This window comes from Ctenopharyngodon idella, chromosome 3 (genome assembly GCF_019924925.1).
Source record: "Ctenopharyngodon idella isolate HZGC_01 chromosome 3, HZGC01, whole genome shotgun sequence".
Classification (NCBI taxonomy): domain Eukaryota; kingdom Metazoa; phylum Chordata; class Actinopteri; order Cypriniformes; family Xenocyprididae; genus Ctenopharyngodon; species Ctenopharyngodon idella.
The window spans coordinates 16,749,523-16,773,087 of NC_067222.1; the positions used below are offsets into that span (position 1 = coordinate 16,749,523).

General features: G+C 37.0%; 2 protein-coding genes across 1 annotated transcript; both read left to right on the forward strand.

Annotated features, from left to right (window-relative positions):
- LOC127508111 (zinc finger protein 234-like) overlaps positions 1-23,565 on the forward strand; it is a 404,421-nt gene that overhangs the window by 218,137 nt on the left and 162,719 nt on the right.
- On the forward strand, positions 9,697-14,304 carry LOC127510132 (galactose-specific lectin nattectin-like). Its single transcript, XM_051889613.1, has 7 exons — positions 9,697-9,719; positions 9,804-9,885; positions 10,272-10,307; positions 11,163-11,242; positions 13,278-13,412; positions 13,827-13,938; positions 14,246-14,304. The coding sequence occupies exons 2-7, from the start codon at positions 9,825-9,827 to the stop codon at positions 14,302-14,304; spliced, it is 483 nt and encodes a 160-aa protein (XP_051745573.1). The 5' UTR covers positions 9,697-9,719; positions 9,804-9,824.

Genomic DNA, 23,565 nt, shown 5'->3' on the forward strand with positions numbered 1-23,565 from the left:
CAATATTAATAAGTAGCTAGGCTACATTTTTACTGTGCAATTTCTGTGATGGACGGATGGATGCCCCTTATCTGGTTAACTGACTCACGTTAACCACCGAGAATCAGCTCCTCGTGACATCTGCTGTAGTTTATAGTTGTATCCCACTTTAAACAGAGTCCTCCTTATCACTGACATCTCTCTCAACTTCCCATTAATATTCTTCCAGACACGATCCATGATCTCAGGTAATAGAGGAAAAGAGCGAGAGAGTGTGTGTGTGTGTTACCTGGTCCGTGAGTGTTTGTGGGGAGGAGTATCCGACCCTGCAGCCATATGACACACAGGATATTTCTGCTGCCAGCTCCAGCACATGATCCAATGGGAGAGAAGTCCTGTGATCTGTATATACAAACAGCAATGTGATTATTGTTAACTAGAAGTACTAAAAATAACATTTTAAATGACATAAATCTGAAACAATATAAATTATAAATATTACATGAAAATTTTAAATTAAAAACATTTAATTAAAATTAAGAAATGTTGCCATAGAAACCAAATGACATAAGTGCAGCGCTTCCAGGTTCTACAATGTGCACTGAAAAACAATTTTGAAGTTTATTTATTGGTATGACTAGAATTTAGGTTAGTTAACCTTTAATTTATTTTATGTTGTATGTTTTAAAGACAGTTTTACAGTTTTGTTTAGCAAGCTGTATGTTATTTCATTGTGAAATGTTTTGTTATACACTTCTTGTGCACTAAATACATTTAGAATGTAGCTTGTTTGAAAAAGCAAAAACAATTGCCAAAATTGCAAATAAAATTGCAATATTCATTAAAAAAAAAAAAAATTGCAAAAAATTGCAAAAAAATGATTTTTTTGTTCATATTGCACAGCCCTAGCACGTAGTGCATTTATGCTGTAATTTCGGAAAAGAGACACAAAAATCCATTTCTGTTCCAAAAAAATAAAGTATTCACTGTGTCTCTGCTAACTGTGGACTAATTTAAAATGGCGCTCCATCTCTCCCTTCATCACTTCATCGGCTGTTTTGAGGGACTAACATAGAAAATTATTTGCATAAAAACTTGCTAGTTAATAACTGCCAAAATTAACATTTTTACTTTTTATACTTCAGCGGCGTAGTTCAATTGCGGTTAGCTTCAATGCTAAGTTAGTTAAAGGAACACTCCACTTTTTGAAAATAGGCTCATTTTCCAACTCCCCTAGAGTTAAACAGTTGAGTTTTACTGTTTTCGAATCCATTCAGCCGATCTCCGGGTCTGGCGGTACCACTTTTAGCATAGCTTAGCATAGTTCATTGAATCTGATTAGACTGTTAGCATCTCGTTAAAAAATGACCAAAGAGTTTCTATATTTTTCCTGTTTAAAACTTGACTCTTCTGTACATCGTGTACTAAGACCGACGGAAAATGAAAAGTTGCGATTTTCTAGGCCGATATGGCTAGGAACTATACTCTCATTCCGGCGTAATAATCAAGGAACTTTGCTGCCGTACCATGGCTGCAGCAGGCGCAATGATATTACGCAGCGTCTCTCACAAATGTCTCCATGGTTGCAAGGCACGCTCCCTGTGCAAGCAGCGGGTCACAGGCGCTGCGTAATATCATGACTCTCATTTGCTCTGACATGCACTGTGAGCTGTAAGGTCTTATATAGACAGGTGTGTGGCTTTCCTAATCAAGTCCAATCAGTATAATCAAACACAGCTGGACTCAAATGAAGGTGTAGAACCATCTCAAGGATGATCAGAAGAAATGGACAGCACCTGAGTTAAATATATGAGTGTCACAGCAAAGGGTCTGAATACTTAGGACCATGTGATATTTCAGTTTTTCTTTTTTAATAAATCTACAAAAATGTCAACAATTCTGTGTTTTTCTGTCAATATGGGGTGCTGTGTGTACATTAATGAGGAAAAAAAATTAACTTACATGATTTTAGCAAATGGCTGCAATATAACAAAGAGTGAAAAATTTAAGGGGGTCTGAATACTTTCCGTACCCACTGTATGTCCATATGAATCTAAATATAGTCTGGTTTTGTGATAACTGCATTAATTTCAATAAAGTAATTAAATCATTAACATGTTGCAGTTTTGTATAGCAGAAACTGACAATGATCATAAAACCTTTAAAAATAAAAAGCAGCACAAAGCAATATTGCAATATCTGTTCATATTTATCTCTATTAACATTTAAGTACAGATTTAAAATATCTCATGGCTTATTAAAGGCTCAATGTAAAGTATTTAGCAGTATCTGTTCCAGTATATTTTAATAATATGAGCCATTCAGTAACAGTTCTTCTCACTCCAAACATCAAAACAATGGTGAGTTGTGACTGAGCTTCTGCAGTTTCAGTATTTTTTTGTGTTGTCAGGACCAACAGTTTCTGTTTGGTCAGAGTCTCTAGGGTCATTTCATGATCCCTGTTTCTCCTTTTAACACCTCCAGAATCCAGATCGACACTGTAGGATCTCGAGTCGACGGGCTTCACCACTGTGTCCTTTCTCCAGATCTTATGAGGCTCGAATGCTTGTATTCTCACAGTCACCTTGTTTTAGTGTGTCTGAGTCTTTGGCTGATCTGTTAAGGTATGTTTGTTGCAGTTGTTGGAGACTGGTTTTCATGGGTAGTTATGTCTTAGTGCCACTGACTAGTTGAAGGTTTTTCTGAAGTGACTATTCTGTCTATTGCAAGAATGTTCTCGTAACTCACTTTGATTAGCTTAGAAATGCCTTATACTCTATTGGCAGAGATATACAGTTATTGTTTTGTATTTGTGTGTGCCTACCCATGAGAAGAAGCAGAAGTGTGTGTGGTTCTGCTCAAGGACACAAAGAACTGTGATTGTTTCGATGTTTTACAGTGAAAACTGCTAATGAATGTCAAGTCATAAGTCAAAGTTTGAGATCTGTGAGGGGAATTGATGGGAATCGATCTCTAGTTTTGCTGCTGCCATTTTATTTCTATTCTTTTAACGTATTTGGATCAACTTTATACCTTTACATTATTAAAACACACTGGAACAGAAAGTGCTAAATACATTGAGCCTATAATAAGCCACATGAGATATTTTAAATCTATAAATAAATGTATAATTAATATAGATAAATATGAATAAAGTTTGTCACCAGAAACATTAAATTGCTTTGTGGTGCTGTTTATTTTTGAAAGATTTTATGCTAATTGTAAGTTTTTCATCTAATTACATTACTGCAATAAATGTAGTTACTGGCTCAGGTTAAACCGTGCAGTTGACGTCGCTGCAGAGCGCTTGAAAGAACAGGGTAAAGTGTTGGATTGTCCAGGTACAGAGGTAACCCGCATGTTCATCAGACACTGCCCTTGTAAAGAGCTTGCCATCACTTTTCGATCTAAAACAATTGATGCATGGTCTGTACGAGAAGTTCAAGATATTTTGAATGAATATCACTCAGAGACCAGTCTTGTATCTGTAGTGAGACACCCAAAAAAAATTCCCGTGAACAGAAGTGAAGTGGAACTGTCGACAGCAGCACTTCCATCTACTTCTGATGTCCAGCAGTCTAAGTCTTTGGAAGTTTCTGCATTAGAGCGAGTCATGAGCCTGTTGGAAAAAGTCCTATTAAAGGAGTCCACCAGCAAAGAGCCAAGTCGACGCTCAAAGCCCAGTGTAAGTCTACCTCGAATAAAAGGACTCAATGACCTGCCATGCACTGTCTGTCCGAGCCCTGATCGTTCTGGCCTCACGCATTGTCGTGACAAAAAGTTGTGCTTCCAGTGTCACTCTTCTGACCACTCACGCTTTGTTTGTCCTGAGAGAGTGAAATCTCCGTCTTCTCAAGGGCTGGGAAACTAGAAAATCTACACTCAAGGGAGGACAGTGTAGATCATGAGAATATTCCTCCCAACCAATGTTGTATGAATGATCCTACCTCAGTTTATAGTCTTTCTAATTCTGTTGAGCCTGCAGGAAAAACTGTCATTTTTCAGAACATGCACAGAGTACAAAGAATCGATAGTCTGTTTTACACACCTGCGACAGTATGGGACGACCTTCAACTAAAAGCTATGGTTGACAGCGGCTCCATGGCATGCACGTTAAGTGAAGCTGCTGAACTTCGCTTATTGCATCACAAGCCCGATTTACAAAAGCTCCCTGCCAACAATGTTGTCATAATTGAACTTGAACTCTCAGTTTATGCCTGTAAGATGGTTATTCCAGTTTTAGTCGTTCCAGGTCAGACCGACGATTTGATCCTGGGTAGCAATGCTATCAAGTGGCTGATTCAAAAAATGAAGGAAACCGACGGATACTGGAGACTTGTGTTAAGCCCAGCTAACTCTGATGTTGAATGTCACCAATTCCTGTCTCTATTTTCAAATGTGGAAAGATGGAAGGGAGAAGACATGCCTGACAAGGTGGGCACAGCTAAGTTGAAGGAGAAATTAACTCTAGACCCACACCATAAGCATCTTGCTTGGGCTCAGCTTCCTGAGTCAACAGCTGTTTCTGTGGGGAGCACAGTCATTGTTGAGCCAACCCTCTGTAAATGCCGTCCAAGGAATGTGATCATAGGGAGAGTCATCAAACCTGTGTGGGGCAGTAGATGGGTGCCGTTCAAAATAATAAACCCTACAGACAAAGTAATCGTTCTTAAGAAAAATACAAAGATTGTGGATGTTTTCACTTGTATAACTGTTGAAGAGTTGTCTACTCCCGAGTCCCTGAAGAGTAACATTCAGTGTGCTTTGAGTCCAGCGAGTCATGTGCGGACCAGTAATGAGAGGGCAAATGTGCTGGATAAGTTAGGACTGCAGGATCTGGATTTAAATGCTTGTGAAGTGTCAGATGAGAGTAAGGATAGACTTCTGAATCTTATTGAGAAGTATGAGTCAACCTTTTCTCATGGAAAAATGGACTGTGGGGAAGCCACCGACTTTGTCCACAAAATTCACTTGGCGGACGAGAAGCCATTTCGACTCCCTTATCGATGTGTAGCCGCCTGCCACTATGATAAGCTGCGCACTGTCTTGAATGAGATGGAAGTGAAAGGCATTATAAGGAAATCTCAGAGTGAATATGCATCTCCATTAGTTTTGGTGTGGAAAAAGAATGGCGATCTTCGTATTTGTACAGATTTTAGATGGCTGAATGTGAAGACAGTACTCCCACACCAAGCAGATGCACTCGCAGCCCTGGGAGGCAACGTTTTCTTTTCAACCATGGACTTAACTTCTGGCTTTTCTAATGTTCCCTTGTTTGAAGAGCATAAGAAGTACACCGATTTTTCCTCTCCTTTTGGTCTTCACGAGTACAGTCGTCTACCTCAGGGTTTGACGAACAGTCCATCAACCTTTATGAGGATGATGATGTCCATCTTTGGTGATGAAAATTTCACTAGCCTTCTTTGCTACTTGGACGATAAGATGGTTTTTGCTCCAAGTGAGCAGGTAGCTCTTGACCGAGCTGGTTTTCTCATGCCTGTCTAAACACAACTTAAAGTTAGCACCTAAGAAGTGCATGTTCCTCAGGAGATCTGTTAAGTTTTTGGGACACGTTGTCACTGAGAATGGTGTTCAGACTGACCCAGAAAAAGGTGATCAGTGACATCCAGACTGTCGATCTCATGGAAGCTGATGGTATAACCCCTTCTCAAAAGAAGATCAGGGTATGATTTTATATTATCAGCATTTCATTCAGGACTGTTCTGCTAAGATCGGTCACAGAATAAAGCTCAGAGGAAGTGTGGTTGTATGAGGAAGCCACTCAGTGTTGTGAAGCTTTCGCCTGAAGATTGGACTAGTGAGTGCCAAACCGCTTTCGAAATTTTAAAGCAAGAACTTCTGCACAGAGAAAAGACCCATGAGAAAAGATCATAAAACTGCTCTAATGAAAGATAACACTGATATTTCTCATTATATTTCTCATTTCTACACGGATAAGATATAATCTGAAATGCAAAAAACAAAAACTATTAACACTCAGCACAATATTACACCATAATAGGTCCATATGCATCTAAATATACTTGGATTTTCTAATAACTCACTGCAATGTATATTAATAAGATCACGTTAGTTTTGTACAGAAACTGACAATGATCATAAAACCTTTCAAAATAAAAAGCACCACAAAACAATAATTAGGCGAACATTGTCACGGTCACCGTCATGTTTAGTTTGTTTGTTTTCATCTGTCACGTGCTCCTTTGTTCTAGTTTCCCGCCACAATCTGTCACCATGGACACTAAGCTCATCATCACAGCTGTTAGTCATTTTAGTTAATCGTTTGTGTATATTAGTTCAGTTCTGTTGCTGTGTCTTTGTCGGGTCTCGTATCTACTTGTGTTGTGTTCCTGCCTGGATTCTGTATTCTCCCTTTAGATTATCAAGTAAAGATTTCCTTCTGAATTAACTTCTTCATTGTGTGATATTTATACAACCAGCGCGTTACAAACATTTACAGTGTCAAACTGTATTCATAATTATCTATATTAACATTGTATATATATAATTGATTTGTCACTCGCACAATTGGCACAGTGTCACGCCAGGAAAAACTGTTCACAACCACAAAACATATATAAACATCAGCATAAGCACACAAAGATAACTACAAGGATCACACGCTGCTTATCTTTATTCCAGCTGCTCTCTTTCTGCTGGTTGTGTAATGCTGAGGTGAGATGGAGACTGTAATCATTTCAGTTTATTTTGTAAAAATTTAGTGTTGTTTCAAGATCGTAGTAATTGTTCTGACTTCATGAAGCCTCATTGTGTGAATGAACATCAGACTGACTAGAACAAACTTTTTGAAATGTATATAGATATCAATGGTGAAACTGTGGTGAAATAATTAATTAGGCAATTTAATAAAAGCTCTACTGAAAAAAATAAAACATTGAAAGTTCAAAAAGAAAACATATACTTCATGGCTTTCAGAACTACATTTATGGAATTATATATATATATATATATATATATATATATATATATATATATATTTTTTTTTTTAACCATCAACTAAAGACACAGCAAAAGAGTCAGTTCCTCGACTATAGCCCCAGAGTTGGGGTCGACTCAGGGGCTAGGAATCGACTCTCGGTGTTGACTCTGTTGCTGTGTCCAAAATCGCTCACTTGTTTACTGATTCTTGAATCCATAGCCTATATAGTGACTGCCATCTTGCCTTATTTATGACCCTGTTTTGATGTAAAGTAAATGGAGTCAAGGAGTCGATTCCATCGACTCCTACAGTGGGAGTCGGAGTCGACTCTCCTAGCTGCAACTGACATGTAGCGTGTATGGACCAAGCATGCCACATGCGTCCTGAAAAGTGAAGCCAAAGTGTCTCGATCGCCCCCAGGTGGCTGGATGCAGTATAGGTCATAAACCATGCCCTCTCCATGTAATGTAATGAACGAGAGACAAACTAAACAATCAAATTACATGTCAAAATATTTTTTTCCAAAGATGGTTTCTGTCATTTTAGGCAGTTTTTATCACTCTGATGTTATTTAAAGTGTTCTTTCTTTAAATATGTTTGTTGTTGATGCTATAAAAACACGGGTTTTGACGTCATGATTGACAGCTGAGATTGACAGTTTCTCTGAGCAAAGTAGTCACTGAAGCACCAACTGACTTTTTTCTGGATATTTGGCAGGAAATTAGAACTTTAACTTTAATTTCTTCATTTCCAGAACTGTTTATTTCACACCAACATAATGAGTTGATCTGATGTATTAACTGATTTTGTGGGCGCGTGGGCAAGACCTTGATATTGCAGCTCTACTTCGTGCTCACTACTGCCCAGACTTCAGACTCAAGATGTCAGCCCCATATTGACACACTGACGGCTTCAGTTACTACAATGGAAGGGAGTGAAGGTGCATAACTTTCCCTTGAGAAGAGCAAGTTTGGCAAAAGGCAGATTCGAACCCGCTTCGATCGCATCAAAAGCCCTACAGCCTACACCACTACAGCTGTTAAACAGAATGCGTCTTTTTAGTATTTAACTGAAAACATTCAATAGCTAAATTTCAGTCTACACACATTAAATTGGACACCTGTTGGTATTTTAAGCATTAAATTAGGTAAATTCCCTGTTTTGGGTTGACACATGACAACTTACCAGCGTAAAAAGTTAGAAGTTCACACTGCTTTTCTTCGCACCACTGCCGCTGAGAGGCTGCCATCTTGGGTTTTATTTTAAATCTCCAAGCCGGTCACGTGATCGGCTGCTAGCATTCTGATTGGAGGATCGCAAAAAAGTATTCACGACCGATCTAAAGTATCCAGATAGAAATGTGTTGCTCATTCTCAATGGGAAAGTGCCCAAGCAACATTGTTTAAAAAGTGGCCCTGTGTATCATCACCTTGAGTGTCGACTTTGAGTTCTGTTAATTCACGGTATATTCCTGTAGGCTATACTTTCTCGACAAATATTACCCAGAATGCATTTTTTGCTGTATCTACAGTACATTGATCCCATTACTGTTTTAATGGAAAATGGCAAGCTACTGTCAGAATTTGGCTGCTTTACAGCAAGGTTTTACATTGCATTTTTGCTGACAACAGCAACAATCCTGCATTCATTTAAGGTGACTGATATATTCAAGGTAATGTTGATTCCAGCAACTGCTCATGTTCTCTTTCTCACATGTTGTTTACACAATGCTATCACATTCGTGAAAATGCTTATACAACAGGTTTATAGTGTCACAGGAATTATATAGTTTCAGCTTTAAAATTAACAGTTGTGTTGATTTGAACGCTTTTAAATTCTTTGTATTCTTTCTCATTTAATTCAACATTTTCATTGCAAATTATATTAGCCACATAATAATGACTGAAAATACAACTGAAAACTAAACATGAATCTCAGAATTCATTTGTAACCCTGGACCACAAAACCAGTCATTTATACATCACCTGAAAGCTGACTAAGTAATCTTTCCATTGATGTATGGCTTGTTAGGATAGGACGATATTTGTCCGAGATACAACTATTTGAAAATCTGGAATCTGAGAGTGTAAAAATCAAAATATTGAGAAAATCACCTTTAAAGTTGTCTAAATGAAGTCCTTAGCAATGCATATCCATTTTTTGTATATTTATGGTAGGAAATTTACAAAATATCTTCATGGAGCATGATCTTTAATTAATATCCTAATGATTTTTGGCATAAAAGAAAAATCTATAATTTTGACCCATACACTGTATTGTTGGCTAATTGCTACAGATATACCCGTGTGACTTATGACTGGTTTTGTGCTCCAGGGTCACATATGGTTTTTCCCACTTTTCTTGCAGTGACAGCAGTACTCAGAGCTTGAACTCCACAAGTTTGTGTAAAACTTGATGATTATGTTCTCCAGCATGATTTGAGATAATCCAAAGTTCATCTTATGAAGACTATGAGAAATTTATATACCATGTACATAAAACGTACACTGATGCAATTACAAAATTACACTACTGAATAATAATTTCTATTCATCTATTCAGTATACATACAACACACATAAAAACAGCATTAATTCACATCATAATAATGGTACAAGTATTAAAACAGAAAAAGTGGATCAAGTACAACCTATATAAAAACATTGTTTGTACAGGAAGTGAGAACATGAGCAGGTGCTGATAAACAAGCTCTTCTCCACTGTATAAGAAGAGAAACCAGGGCTCCACAATGCAACACTGACATTGATCTACTGAACAGGTTTGTGTCACAAAAATACATAATTGAGCCATGTAAACTTTGTAATAATTATTTATGTATAATTCTGTTTTAAAATCTATACAGAGTTCCAGTGTTCTCTGAGAAATGATGGCGGTCTGGACTGTCTACCTGTCTCTCTGTTTTCTGGTCGCTTTGAATGCTTCAGGTAAGACCATTATTCCACATCATTTCACATCATAACTCTTATTTTAACATCAATTGAAGCACATCTGGGACTCTGTAACGACTAATCAGAAGCAGGAATGGAATGATCTAATACAGTATGTGCACCTGAGTTTGTCTCTGAATTATTCTGATAATATTAAGACAAACAACAATTATATCATTATATCAACAAAAGTTATTGATTCTTATGAATGTTATTATATTATTAATTTGAACAACTTATTTGCCTGTGTGATCTGTAGTATATATTTATTATTAGTAGTAGCAGCAGCAGTAGTAGTAGTAGTAGTTGTTGTAGTAGCACTACTACTACTGCTGCTACTAGAAGATGTGTTTTAAAAATGTAGTATTTCTTTCTTTTTTAAGAGGAAACGCATCCTGTTGAAAGTAAAGATTGTGGCGGTAAGGCTTCTCTTGTCTTCTACTCGTCAGTGTTTATGTATAGTACAGTTGATGATCATGTTCTCCAGCATGCTTTAAAAATGTTGTAAAGAGCATCTTAGAAGCAAAAATCTAACTTATAGTGACTATAAAGAGTGCAAAATCTTAAGTCTCTCTTTTCGCATCATGACGTTTCTTTGAAAATTTAAGTCCTTTGTTTATTTAAACAGACTTCTAGTGAAATTTAAAGGTACACTATGTAGCTTTTTATGTTCAATACATCAGTCCTTCTTTCAAAACAGGTTTTTGTCTTATATATTTTAAACTTGCGTATTTTAAATTGCGTACATTCATCATATGCCTGTGTGTGTCTTGCCATATCTGTGTGTGTGTGTGTGTGTGTGTGTGTGTGGCAGAGCGAGAAAGGTTGATACGGAGTCGCTAAATCTGTGGAATCACACATTTTAAACAAACTCTGACAAAAGGTTAACGAGACAGAGCTCGTAATAAAACAAGAACCAACATTAGCTCGGCTTTAGAACTGAGGGATTTTAAATGCTGTAAAAGCGACGTGGTGATGGAGTTTTTATTACTCGACCGGTGGGTAAGATTTTATTGAACAGATAAATTGCCATATGTAGCTCTCTAACAGAGTTCACTGTAAATCATTATCTATTGTCAAGGGTCACCTTTATCTACACGGTCATGCAAAGCTGAAGCACGACCAAAACAATGTTGCATGCCTTTTTGTTTTTTAACTAGTAAACGGCCAAAAGTTACATAGCGTACCTTTAAATGAAAATTATTAATTTAATTACATGAAAGGTCATTAATGGTAAAATAAATAAATAAATAAACAAAACTTTCATTTAACAGAGTGTTGGTTAGGATGGACTGCCTTTGGATGCAAATGCTTCAAGTATTTCAGTAACCAACAAACGTGGGCTGGAGCCGAGGTATGATACATTCAGCTTCTAATATGACATAAAAATCATATAGGAATATTATTGGTTTAAGCTCTGTAAACATCTGTGACACATGTCAATTATCACAGGAAAGTAATTTCAACTTGTTCCTCAGTTTAAAAACAAACAAACAAAAAAAACTATATATTAATAGTAAAAAAATTACATTGGAGCTCTTGTGGGCGAACATACATCCCCTGTGATAATACTGAAACATCATAATGGTTTGAAAATACAGACATAACACACTTCATGCAATCATGTGAGGATCACTTAAAAACTTTATCTCTGTGAAGTTATATCTGATCTATATACAGTCTTTTGCATTCTCTCACAAAACCTGTTGTGAGATCTGACAAACACTTCCTGTTTAATTTCCGCTTGCAGTAGTTCAGAAAGCTCTGTGTGGTTCATATTTTGAATTTGGACTCAAATTTAAAGAAATGCTTTTTTAAATAGAGATTACTATTACTAGAAAACAAAATAACATGTAATTTACTTAAGGTTCTGACAAAATGTTCTATTTAATGTTTAAGTTAGTCTTTTTATAAATATCTTAGTCTATAAACGTTATAAATGCGTATATTTAAAAAAAAAAAAAAAAATCATTTAAATGAATTTATGTTCAATAAATGAATTGTTGAAATTGATGGTCCCCATTGGTGTAATAATAGATACGATCTTTATTTGAAGCGTAACATTAGTTTTAAAGGTCAGTTACTCATTTTGATCGCAACATCATCATTGTTTACAGGCATAGGCAGTATTTATGATACATGTATTTCAAATACGTATTTCAAATATAAAATAGGGTTGAGGAAAAATGGCTTCCATACATATTTTGTATCGAAAAACTTTAGTGTTTTGTATTTCTGTAGTTTTAAAATACTTTGTAAGAAGTCTACATCATGACATCATAAAAATACGGCCTCTGATTGGTGCTTACTCAGTAGTTTGCCCAGACTTACTGAGATCAGAACAGAAAATTGATTCATATGGAAGAAGGTGGTCAAGGTTCAAAATCAATTTTTTGCATAAATTGCTATAATTTTTAAGTTCATGTTAAGTTTTGGTGTTTGTTTTAGTAGCCTAGGCTAAATAGTTTACCAATTTACATAATGTTCTTGAAAACTATTATACCGAGCAGCAACCCCACAGTTATATTAAGTCCGTCGGTTGTGCACTTAAACAATAATAATAAAGCGTTTCATTGTTGTACAACATTACAATCTGCAGCAGAGCAGAAGCAGTGCGCATTTTTCCGGTATGCAACGAATGAGTTGCATAAGTTTACACCGGACGCTGCAGCAGTCAAGTCAAGTCATTTTTTTCAATTAAAGCGCCAGTACAAGTTTGAAGGACGATTTAAGTTAACACAAAAAAAAGTATATGTTGCACAGAATAAGCATATATTTGTAGCGTACTATGATTACATTTAATATACGTTAATTATGAATGAGAATATTGTTAATACATTGTTTACTCAATCAATGAGTCAAAAAGGACAAGGTTTGTGAAGAAATTTCCTGCTTTCTTAAAAAAGTATTTTTAAAATACAAAAATATAGTAGTTAATTTTGATACATAGTGTGGCTTCTGTATGTTGCATTTTATTTTAAAACTCAATTACCTGCTTCATTGTTAACGTATGAAGCTGTCTGAACCACTGCCAGAGGAAAATTAAACAGGTTGTGCGAGAGAATGCAAATATCTTTGTGAGAGAAAGCAAAATCTTTGCGATGGAACACAAAGTTTCTCGGGGGAATGAAAAAGTTTTGAAAAATATTTTTTCCCCCCATCCCAAATATTTTCCATCATCATGTCTTTTTATGGGCTCCACAGATTTTAAACTTCACAGATAAAATAATAAACAAACAAAAAATAAATAAATAAATAAATAAACAGCACAATGAGTAAAAATTATTTTGATAGTAATTGAAGGCATGTCACATATTTTGGAATATTAATAAATAAAATACATTATTTTTAATAAATAGTGGTGTTTGCTCATGTCTCCGCCTCTACAGAAAACCTGTTTGGACGTTAATGCGAACCTTGCTTCCGTACACTTCCGTGAGGAGTACGTGTTTCTACAGAACCTGGTTATATACGAAACTCAACATACAACACGTGCCTGGATCGGAGGCCATGATGCTGTTGAGGTATGCAATTATGTTTTTGATCATGCTTTTTGTGCTACTGGGCATTTACAGTAACATTTACATTAAAACTTTATTTTTCAAAATGCACAAACATAGACGTGTTTTTATTATTTATTTTTGGTCCTCATAATAGTTAGTTTAGTGGCAGCCATGAGACGCACCGCTCACCATGATGATGTTTGTATTGTGAGACTCCATGTGAAATAGTATTTGAGCAATTTAGCCCTTTCTTACATATTTTCACTTATTCTTTACTGATACCACTCCCTGTGAAATAATTTCTGTTTAGACTTCTGACACGTTTAAAGTGGGGTCGGGGTTATGGTTCATCCTCTTTTAGATAATTAAAAATAAAATGAAGCTATGTAAGCTGTGGACATAAACACAATTTTGTTCCTTCTCTTCTGTTCACAGGAGGGAAAATGGCTCTGGAGTGATGGAACCAGAATGAACTTTCAAATATGGTCGCCTGGAAATCCCAATAACTATGCTGGAACTGAGCACTGCCTTGAGATGAACTATGACGGTAAGTAGCTGCTGTTAATGCTCATGAAATAACATGATAAATGTTCCATCAGTCTGAATTGTGTTAGTCCATACATCAGAAGATGAGCAGATACTGCTACATGTCATGTTTTCAGAAGATAGAAAATAACTTTTTTCCAGTTTGTTGAATTCAGGAATATTCATCACAAAACATTGTTGCTGACTGTTTTTTAGACATCAAATACTAATATCGGTGTCTACCATACTAAATAAACTTTAAATAAACATTAGTTTTTTTCATAATACACAAATGATAAACACAACTATTTTTTTCTGTCTTGCAACAGATGGCAACTGGAATGATGACAAATGTTCTGAATTTAAGCCCTTTGTGTGTGCGTACTGAACCAGCATGTGAAGAATCAATGTAGAAGAAACAAGCTACTTTGACTCATTTACTTTCCATTAGAAATGTTTAATGGAGGCTAATAAATGTGTTTAAAAAAAAAAGGTTAATTTTTGTATTTATTTATTTTGTGCACACTAAAAACTTTTACTACTAATTGTTTTTGGTGAAACATTTTTACACTTAAACATATTCAATTTTAAAGCAGTAAGATCAATTACATACACCGTATGAACTGAGTAAATATGAGTAAAAAAAATAAGTAGGTCTGAGTATTTGTAACCCCTCTACTCAGGTCCTACTCACCCCGCTCTGCGCGGGCCTTGAACCCGGGTCTCTGGCATGGGAGTCGGACACTCTAACAAGGAGGCTAAAGGCTGCAACCGCTAGTGTCAGTCGCTCGAGCATCTCTTGAGATCAGAGGAGCGAGGTTTACTCGCACAGCGACTACTAGCTTAGTATTGTCTATCAGTGAGATAGGAAGAGAACCAGGATAGTGCAGCACCTGAGACACCTATCTCCGAAAGCTGGGAGAGTAATAGCTTGTGACAGATAGTATCAAATGCTGAGATGAGGTCGAGCAGTAGGAGAATGGAGAGATTACCTGAGTCACCAGAAAGTAACAGATCATTGACAACCTTAAGTAAAGCAGTTTCAGTGCTGTGATGAGAGCGGAAACCAGATTGAAATGCATCAAACTGATCGCTGAGAGCTAGAAAAGACTGTAGCTGATTGGCAACAACTTTTTCCATAATTTTCTAAATAAATGGTAAATTGGAGATTGGACGATAGTTGGTGAAATCTGCTGGGTCCAGGTTTGGTTTTTTAAGAACAGGGGCCCGTTTCAGAAAGGAGGTTAAGTGAGAACTCTGAGTATATTAACCCTGAAATGAGGGAAACTCTGGGTTTTCAGTTTCAGAATGGGAGGTATGTCAAACCCGATAAAGCAGGGTAAGTCAAGCCCGTTTCTGAAAGAGAGGTAACTTATACTCAGTTACCATGGTAACTTACTCTGTGAACCTAACCTGGTCAGGAGCAGGTTTTCTTCGGTAAACCCAGAGTTTTTCGGTCTCCTCCCCCTTTTTAAAGTGCAAGTGGTGTTTAAATAGTTCATTAAATCGTTATGCTGCAAAAATGCTTTTCTTACAGAGAATATATATATATATATATATATATATATATTTTTTTTTTTTTTTTTTTTTTTGTCCTATTTCAATATCTAAAAATTCTTAAATCAAGATGGATTTTCTATATAAGAAAATGATACAAGATATTTAGTCGTGTTTTCTGGGGGGATCTAAATTAAGTGCATTTTACTTAAATAAAATTATCAATATCTGCCAGTGTGGTAATAAAAATAATTTTAATGCAAACGGAAAACACGATTATTCGGAGTGTCTATTACTAAGTGCAAATTTACACTAGCTCTGCCCACCAATGTCACACAAGGTTAAAAACAATGTATGTGAATAATGGTTTCAGTGGTGTAAGCAGTAGCGTGTTGGGTGTGGAAAACAATCTTGTGATGCAATTGACTGGGTTCGAATCCGCCGAGCTCTCCCTTATCACATCAGAAAGGCATTTATTTTCAATAAAAATGAAGAAAATGTTCTAAAAGTGGAAGTAAATTGCCTAACAAGTGTTTAATAATGATAAAATAATTTACACTCTGTTATTATTGCATACTGTTAATTTACAATACTGAGGTGCAAATAGTATGCATCTGCCAGTAAAAAATATAAATAGCATCTAATTCCTATTTACACTTATTGCAAAGAACCGCTCCTTTTAGCCTACATGGCAAATAGAACATAATTTCCAAAAAAAAAAAAATGCACTTAAATTATTATTTTTTTCTTCCTTTTTTGCATGTGGGATACCATGAAAATGAATATTAGTTCAATAACTTACCGTTCTGCCAGATTTCACCTTTGGTATTATAACAGTGATAAGAATTAAACTTGCATTGACTCAGAAGTATGCGGACTTCATTTTGTCACATGCTGTTGCCATGGTGAATCGTAATATCGGAGCTCCATTGATGATGGCTTTTCATAGTCGTGGTGCACGCGCTTAACTCCGAGTCAACCTACTCAAGAGTTGATTGAACTAACTGAATTCAGCTGTTCTGAAACCGAAAACTCAGAGTTTCCTATTTCAGGGTAGGTCAACTCAATGTGGGCGCGGGATCTAACTGGCATGAGGAAGAATTAGAGTTCTGTATTATTTCAGCAATTAAGGTTGGATTTGACAAGGTAAAATTATTAAACAGTTGAATAGAATGAGCTTGCTCTCAATTAGAAGTGGTTACCAAGAGACCCACATAGAGCGTCCAATTTATTTTGAAAGTGGCGCAAGAAGGAACCACACAAATCATCTCATTTATATTGACTGGGACTATGGCTAGGTGGCTGGACTAATTTGTTAACCATGCTAAACAGTGTTTTTGGCCTATTGTTAGCTTTATTGATGATGTCGGAAATATCGGAAGAGCGTGCCGCATTCAAGGCAGTTTTATAATGCCTAATATGTTCTGAGAACATTTGAAAATAGACAGTCAAGCCAGTTTTTCTAAAAAGGTGTTCAAGCTGTCTGCCTTTTGCCTTCATAGCACAAAGCTCAGCATTATACCAGGGGGATGTGTGGGACAAAGGAACAGACCTGGTCCTAATTGGAGCATGCTCATCTAAAACATCAGCAATAACAGAATGATATAGGTCAGATATCTCAGATGGGCAGGTGAAATTGAAGACATCAGAAAGGGCAGAGGAAGCAACTGAAGCAGTAAAAGTATTTACATTGATGGCACTGATTTTACGATAAGAAATGGTAGTATTAATAGCACTTTCAGTAGGATGTATTAACGTAAGGTCAAAAGTGATAAGCTTGTGATCAGAGATAGGAATAGCATGACTACTGATGGAGATGTTATTCACACCAGATGTACAAACTAAGTCAAGTGTATGACCATGAGTGTGAGTTGAGAAATTAACATTCTTGGTAAGATTAAAGCAGTTCAGGACAGTCTTTAATTGAGTGCTGTTAGAGCAGACAGTATCAACATGAATGTTAAAGTTACCAAGTAAGATGACCTGGGACGATGCAGCACAAGCTAAAGTTAATAGTTCACAAAGTTCAGAGAAAAACTCAGTTTGCTGCTTGGGTGGCCTATAAATAAGGATAATCATAAGAGGACAGCTTGAGCCAATTTTCAGAACCATGTACTACACTTAGGAATATGGAAATCCATCTGAGTGATAGATAAAGAGTTCTGGTAGATGACGGCAAGACCGCTCCCTTTACCACGTAAACGCGGTTTAGACAAGTATTGATATCCGTCCGGTGTAAGCAGGTTAAGATATACGAAATCATTCGGTGTTTGCCAGGTTTCAGTAAGAAATAGCATATCCAGGTTGTTGTCCGTAGTTAGTTAATTTAGATAAGGACCCTTATCCGAGATGGAGCGGCAGTTGAGGAGAGCAAAGTGATTTTGCACCTTTATTTCCAGTTGGATGATGCCAAGCGCCCGTTAAGCGCCTTGAGTTCATATGGCAGATACGCAGTTTCCATGTTGGAAGTTACTCCAACAATAAGGAGAACCAAAATTGGGATGAGTGAAAAAAGTTTGGGCGTATTTTTAGCAATAGCCATGAGAAAGCTAGTTATCTGCAAAACTACGTTAGCCAAAACCACAACCATCACAACACCTAAAGCTTACGGAAAAGTAGGCTCCCCAACCAGACAGTAAGTGAATATGGATGACTGGTAAGAGGAGTGCTAACTCACCTCACAGTCAGTCCAACAGATGGAGGATAGAGGGGTTAGAGGGCTCGTAGCAGGCTGACAACCAGGCAATAGAAGAAATGCATTCCAGGCAGAGAAAATGAGTCCAGTTTGCAGAGAATTTATCAATGACGAACACAAACAAACAAACAACCCAGAGTGGAGCGGCAGCCAGACGCGCGCACAGCGCTCCCACACCGGAAGTGGAGACAGGACAATATGCACAAAGGCATAACAATAATCCTACTGAGGATCATCAATATTAACAGAGCTGCTGAAAACACTCATTTCATGTCAATGTAAAATGTGATCATTTTGACTCAAGGCTTTGCTTTAAACTGCGCAGACTAGCCAAAAACCGTATGAACATTTAGACATAAAACATAAAACTGACATGATCGTGCGTGCGACTTGCACCTACGGACAATAAGTCTGACGTCACGCGGCAGCGCTTCCGGGTCCAAACGCTCTATCTACCACAAGAAAACAACAAATGGTGCTAATATACACACACGATGTGGTGTAATACTAAAAAAAAAAAAAATATATATATATAATTATAACCTTTATCTCCATACCAAAATCCCAGATGGCCAGACAATGATTCATCTTTTATAAATCGTTAAAATATTAATGTCTATGACGCTGTGAGCACACAGACCGTTGTAGACTGTAAGTATTTAAAATGTTTAACTTTTTAAAATGACTGGTGTTTGATATGAATAAATGTCGCTCATAAACAGCCGTCGATGACATTCTCAAGTGAAATGACCCAGAAACGGCATTCCTTTTGTAACGGAGTTTAAAAATGTTTCAGCATAAATTGGGAAAACGCCATTGGCTGTTGTGTCATTCGCGTTGTGCGCATATTGCGGGGCGGAGCTATGTAATCAGCAGAGCCGCACATCTCCTCCTGCTGGTATGTCGCATCAATAGCCACGTTTACATGAGCATTGTAATCAGTTTAAAAGTCCAATCCGAATGAAAATGCTCCATATAAACACCTCAATCGGAATAAAAATGCCCAAACCGAATGAAATTGTAATCGGTTTGAGAGAGGTGGGATAAACCTTTCTATAAACCGAACAAAAAAAAAAAAAGTCTGCCATGTAAACGAGTTAAACCGATTACTTTGCATCTACGTCATCATGTCAAGCGGTCAGGGGTTGTCAGAATGCAAAATGTCGGCGGCAAAATCAAACTGGAGTAAAACTGAAACAACACATTTATTAAATACACTGAAGGAACTCAGTGAATCACTACTACAGACCTTCATCCACACGCTTCTGCTTTACGAAGGAGGGAGGGGTAGTATTGAGATGCTCCTTAGAGATGCACTATGGCGCGGACTCCGTGCCAAAATCAAACATCCGAACGACTGACCGATCAATCGAACGTCAAACCGAACGTCTATCCGAACGTCCTGTACTTTGAGCGTCTAACTGAGCGGGTGACCCACGTGACGACCTGGTGTGATGCCAGCATCTTGAAATTAACTGTTTTTAAACCACGTAAGGAGCCAAGCTGATGTGTAAAGACTATAAATGGACATTACAGGCACTAAATACAGATATTTTATACCTAAATACTAAACACTGAATCATGGACATTACAGGCAATACACATTTACATTTAGTCATTTAGCAGACGCTTTTCTCCAAAGCGACTTACAAATGAGAATAGTAGAAGCAATCAAATCAACATGAGTACAACAGTATGTAAGTGCCGTGTCAAGTCACAGTTTCATCAGTAAAGTGCTCGTAGTAAGGTTTTTTTTTTTTTTTTATAAATATATACGCAAATAAATGGAGAAAGAGCATAGAAAATCGAAAAAAGAAAAGTCAAATAAAAAGTGCTAATATTGCTGGGTCAAGTGTTGACGAAAAAGATGTCTTTAGCAGTTTTTTGAAAATGGCTAAAGACTCAGCTGCTCAGATAGAGCGTGGTCATTCCACCAACCAGGAACAGACCAGGAGAAGGTCCATGAGAGTGATTTTGTGCCCCTTTGGGATGAAACCACAAGACGCCATTCACTTGCAGAACGCAAGCTTCTGGAGGGCGCATAAGTCTGAAGTAGTGAGTTTAGGTATAAAGGTGCAGAGCCAGTGGTTGTTCTGTAGGCAAACATCAGAGCCTTGAATTGGATGCGAGCAGCTATTGGCAGCCAATGCAAACTGATGAATACACACCTAAAACAACACTAACATATTTTTTCCTGAATCCATGTGCTTGTGAGTGTTTTACTTTCAAAAAGCAGACTGTCCATACAGACGTTCCATATTCTTAATTTGACCTATATTATAATTCTAACTTGTTTTTATTGTTAATTTCATTGCCTGCTGTACAATGTTCACAGCCCATGCAAGACAATCCAAATTAATAAATTGTTAATTATTGTAATTGCCTATACCATCAGACCAGTCTCTTTATCCTTCTTCTCAGGAAATCAACAGAATGTCATGTGAAGCCTCAGGAGAGCCTTTAAAATGTTTTTGAATGAATTTTTAACATTACGATTCATATAGTGGACAGTTGCTCTTACCCTCATATGGTCTTTGGGGTCCTGCGGCTCATGACGACACACTGATGTCCTAAGACACGAAACGATCGGTTTGTGCGAGACACCAAACAGTATTTATATCTCTGAAGTGATGTCTCACACTCATTGACATATACACGCGAGACATCATTTCCGTCATCAGAACGCGCGTTCAGACCTCACCAACCAGATGCGCAAGCAGTTGAACATAGTGGTGTTTTAGAGGTGAAAAATGATATAAATACTGTTCGGTTTCTCGCACAAACCGATCGTTTCGTGTTTGAGGACATCAATGTGTCGTCACGAGCCGCAGGGTTTAATTTGGATTTGTCTGTGCATGTCTTTTTGACTCTTATAGATGGAGTTACCATTGACATGCATTATATGACTGACAGACCGCAACGGTTGGAGTTAAAAATCTTCATTTGTGTTCTACTGAAGAAACAAAGTCACCTACATCTTGGATGCCCTGGGGGTAAGCAGATAAACATCAAATTTTCATTTTTGGGTGAACTATCCCTTTAAGTCCGAGTGGAATATGAATATCTCAGTTCCGTTTGTGTGGATATGTCTCAGTTCAGTCTGTGTATATGTGTGAATGCCTACAGTCTTTGCAGGAACGAACGATGAAGAAAAACAAGCTGAGTCCTGAGATGACGCAATTACGATTACAATACAATTACGAAACACGATTACCGAACGTCGAGACAGTCCGATCTCCTCAAGCTTGCGATGCAATGTCCAGTCGCTAATGTAATAAAACAGTTCAGACATCCATTTAGAAAAATAATGACGAAGATGGGTAAGATTAATAATAGCCGCACACGTGGCCCACATCTCTCTTCAACGAGCTGGCGCACATGTGACGTCAGCACCCATCGACACGTTTCTTTATCACTTATTTTCGTCCGTCACGAAAACGAAATAATAATTATAAAAATAATTTAAAAAAAAATAAAAAAATAAAACAAAAACATGTCTGAACATTTTATGCATTAGGAAAGAGAAAAGAAAAATACATAGGAACAATCTCAATTAATTGGGTGGGTTACACTTGGACGGCTAATTTGGAAAAACACGAGACATTCCACAAACATTTTCTCCATCTCCCATTAAAAGGTTCAGGAACAGACATCTAATTTCGAAATGTTTCAAATTTCGTAGAAATATGCTTTACCAAAAGTAGCGAAATCTGCAACCTGCATAGCCTATCTGCTTTTTATAGGCTATACACTGTAAAGCATTAGTCACATTAGTAAACAACAGATCACACAAATGACAAAAAAAAAAAAAAAAAAAAAAAAAAAAACTGAAAAAAAAGCTGGCAAACTTAGATTTAGGGATTAAAGAATTAAATAATTTCAGGGAAATATTACCTCGCACACACATTATCGGAATTTGTGTTAGGCTTCTGTAAACAATAAAGTTTGATTTGATTGGCTAAAAACTTTTACAATTTTTTCTTTCATTCTAATTTGTTACAGAGCAGTGAATTGATAATATTATTTAATATATAAAAATAGAATAGCTGCAAGATTCCTTAATGCTTATCAAATTATTGAGACCCTAACCCTATTTGTAAATACATAAAACAATTATAAATTAATTATAAAATACTGCCCCTGCATACAACAAAAAATGTTTGCTGATTTTGCATTTGCTTTTAGAACCACACCAATTCGACTACATAAAAGTAGACATTTCAAGCTTTCTATAGATATATTTCTCATGTCTGTGAGGTAAGCAGCCTATACGCTGAGTTTCGGTTCATTTATCCTATAAAGGCCGGCACGCACCAAGCCGACAGTTGGCCGTCGGGCAGTTTTTGTTCGTCGGCCGACTAAGTTTTCTCAGCGTGTTCCGCACCGTCGGCTGAAGTTGGTCCTCGTCTGCTTTTTTTTGGCCGATTCGAAATGTTGAATCGTCGTCGGAGCTTGTCGGTCCGTCGGGCCCTCTGATCATTCTGATTGGCCGTTCAGCTACTGCCACCTACTGGTACGGAAATGCATTTCATCTTGCGCAGGCGCAGAACGGACGTGCTACTTGGCCGTCGGGTGTCAAGCGTCGGTTTGGTGTGTCAGGGCAACTTTGGACACAGACGCTGCCGACGTGAGCCAACCCCGCAGTCTGCTTTTGTTGCCACTAGTTCGTCTACGTCGGCTTGGTGTGTTCCGGCCTTAAGATGCGCTCCAGTTCACGCGCAAGTGATCGCGCCAGCGCCTCCATATCATGATTATATTGTCTGCTATATTTGCTTCTTATTTATTAAATCCAGACAATTGGTTGATGAAACATTGATTAAAATTAAGATACAATTTATACAAAACGAAATTCACTTTAAAGAAAGGCTTTCTACAAAACTTAATGAAGTGGTCAAAATCACATCTGACCCACTCCATGTCTCCCGATATATTGCGCATCTTATGATGTATCCTCTTATCTTACTCATGCTGTTTACTTTTCATTGTCAAATAGATGAAATTAATAGCATTATAATAGGCTTATTTAAACATAAATATGAAACTAAATACTTTTTGAGCAAGAGCGGATCATGAGTCGAGTCGGATCAAGCAGAATTTATTATTTTTAGACTTATTTGTTGGCCAGTTGTGGTCTGTGCAATAAATATTAAAAGTTCTAAACCATCTATTGTGTTTTATTGTTCCACTATAGTAATGATAATATTTACAACAATATATTGAATTTGATAGGTGTCTCTCACATTGTCCCACAGCAACATTAAAATAGTGTAGATTAGTTAGTGTACAATGTTTCATAATAATATTTTATTCTATTTAGTGTCCATTTCATTCATTTAACATATTTAATATTGGGGCATACAAGTTATTTGACATATTTGAAAAAAGAAAATTAAAAAGTAACGCAATAGTTACTTTCCCTGGTAATTAGTTACTTTTATAATGTAGTAACAGTTACTA

Excerpts from the sequence above, each read along its gene's own strand:
- LOC127510132 (XM_051889613.1), top strand. The coding sequence starts at position 9,825 with ATGATGGCGGTCTGGACTGTCTACCTGTCTCTCTGTTTTCTGGTCGCT. Across the intron at positions 9,886-10,271 it reads GGTCGCTTTGAATGCTTCAG|AGGAAACGCATCCTGTTGAA; the intron begins GTAAGACCATTA and ends TTCTTTTTTAAG. Across the intron at positions 10,308-11,162 it reads TGAAAGTAAAGATTGTGGCG|AGTGTTGGTTAGGATGGACT; the intron begins GTAAGGCTTCTC and ends TTCATTTAACAG.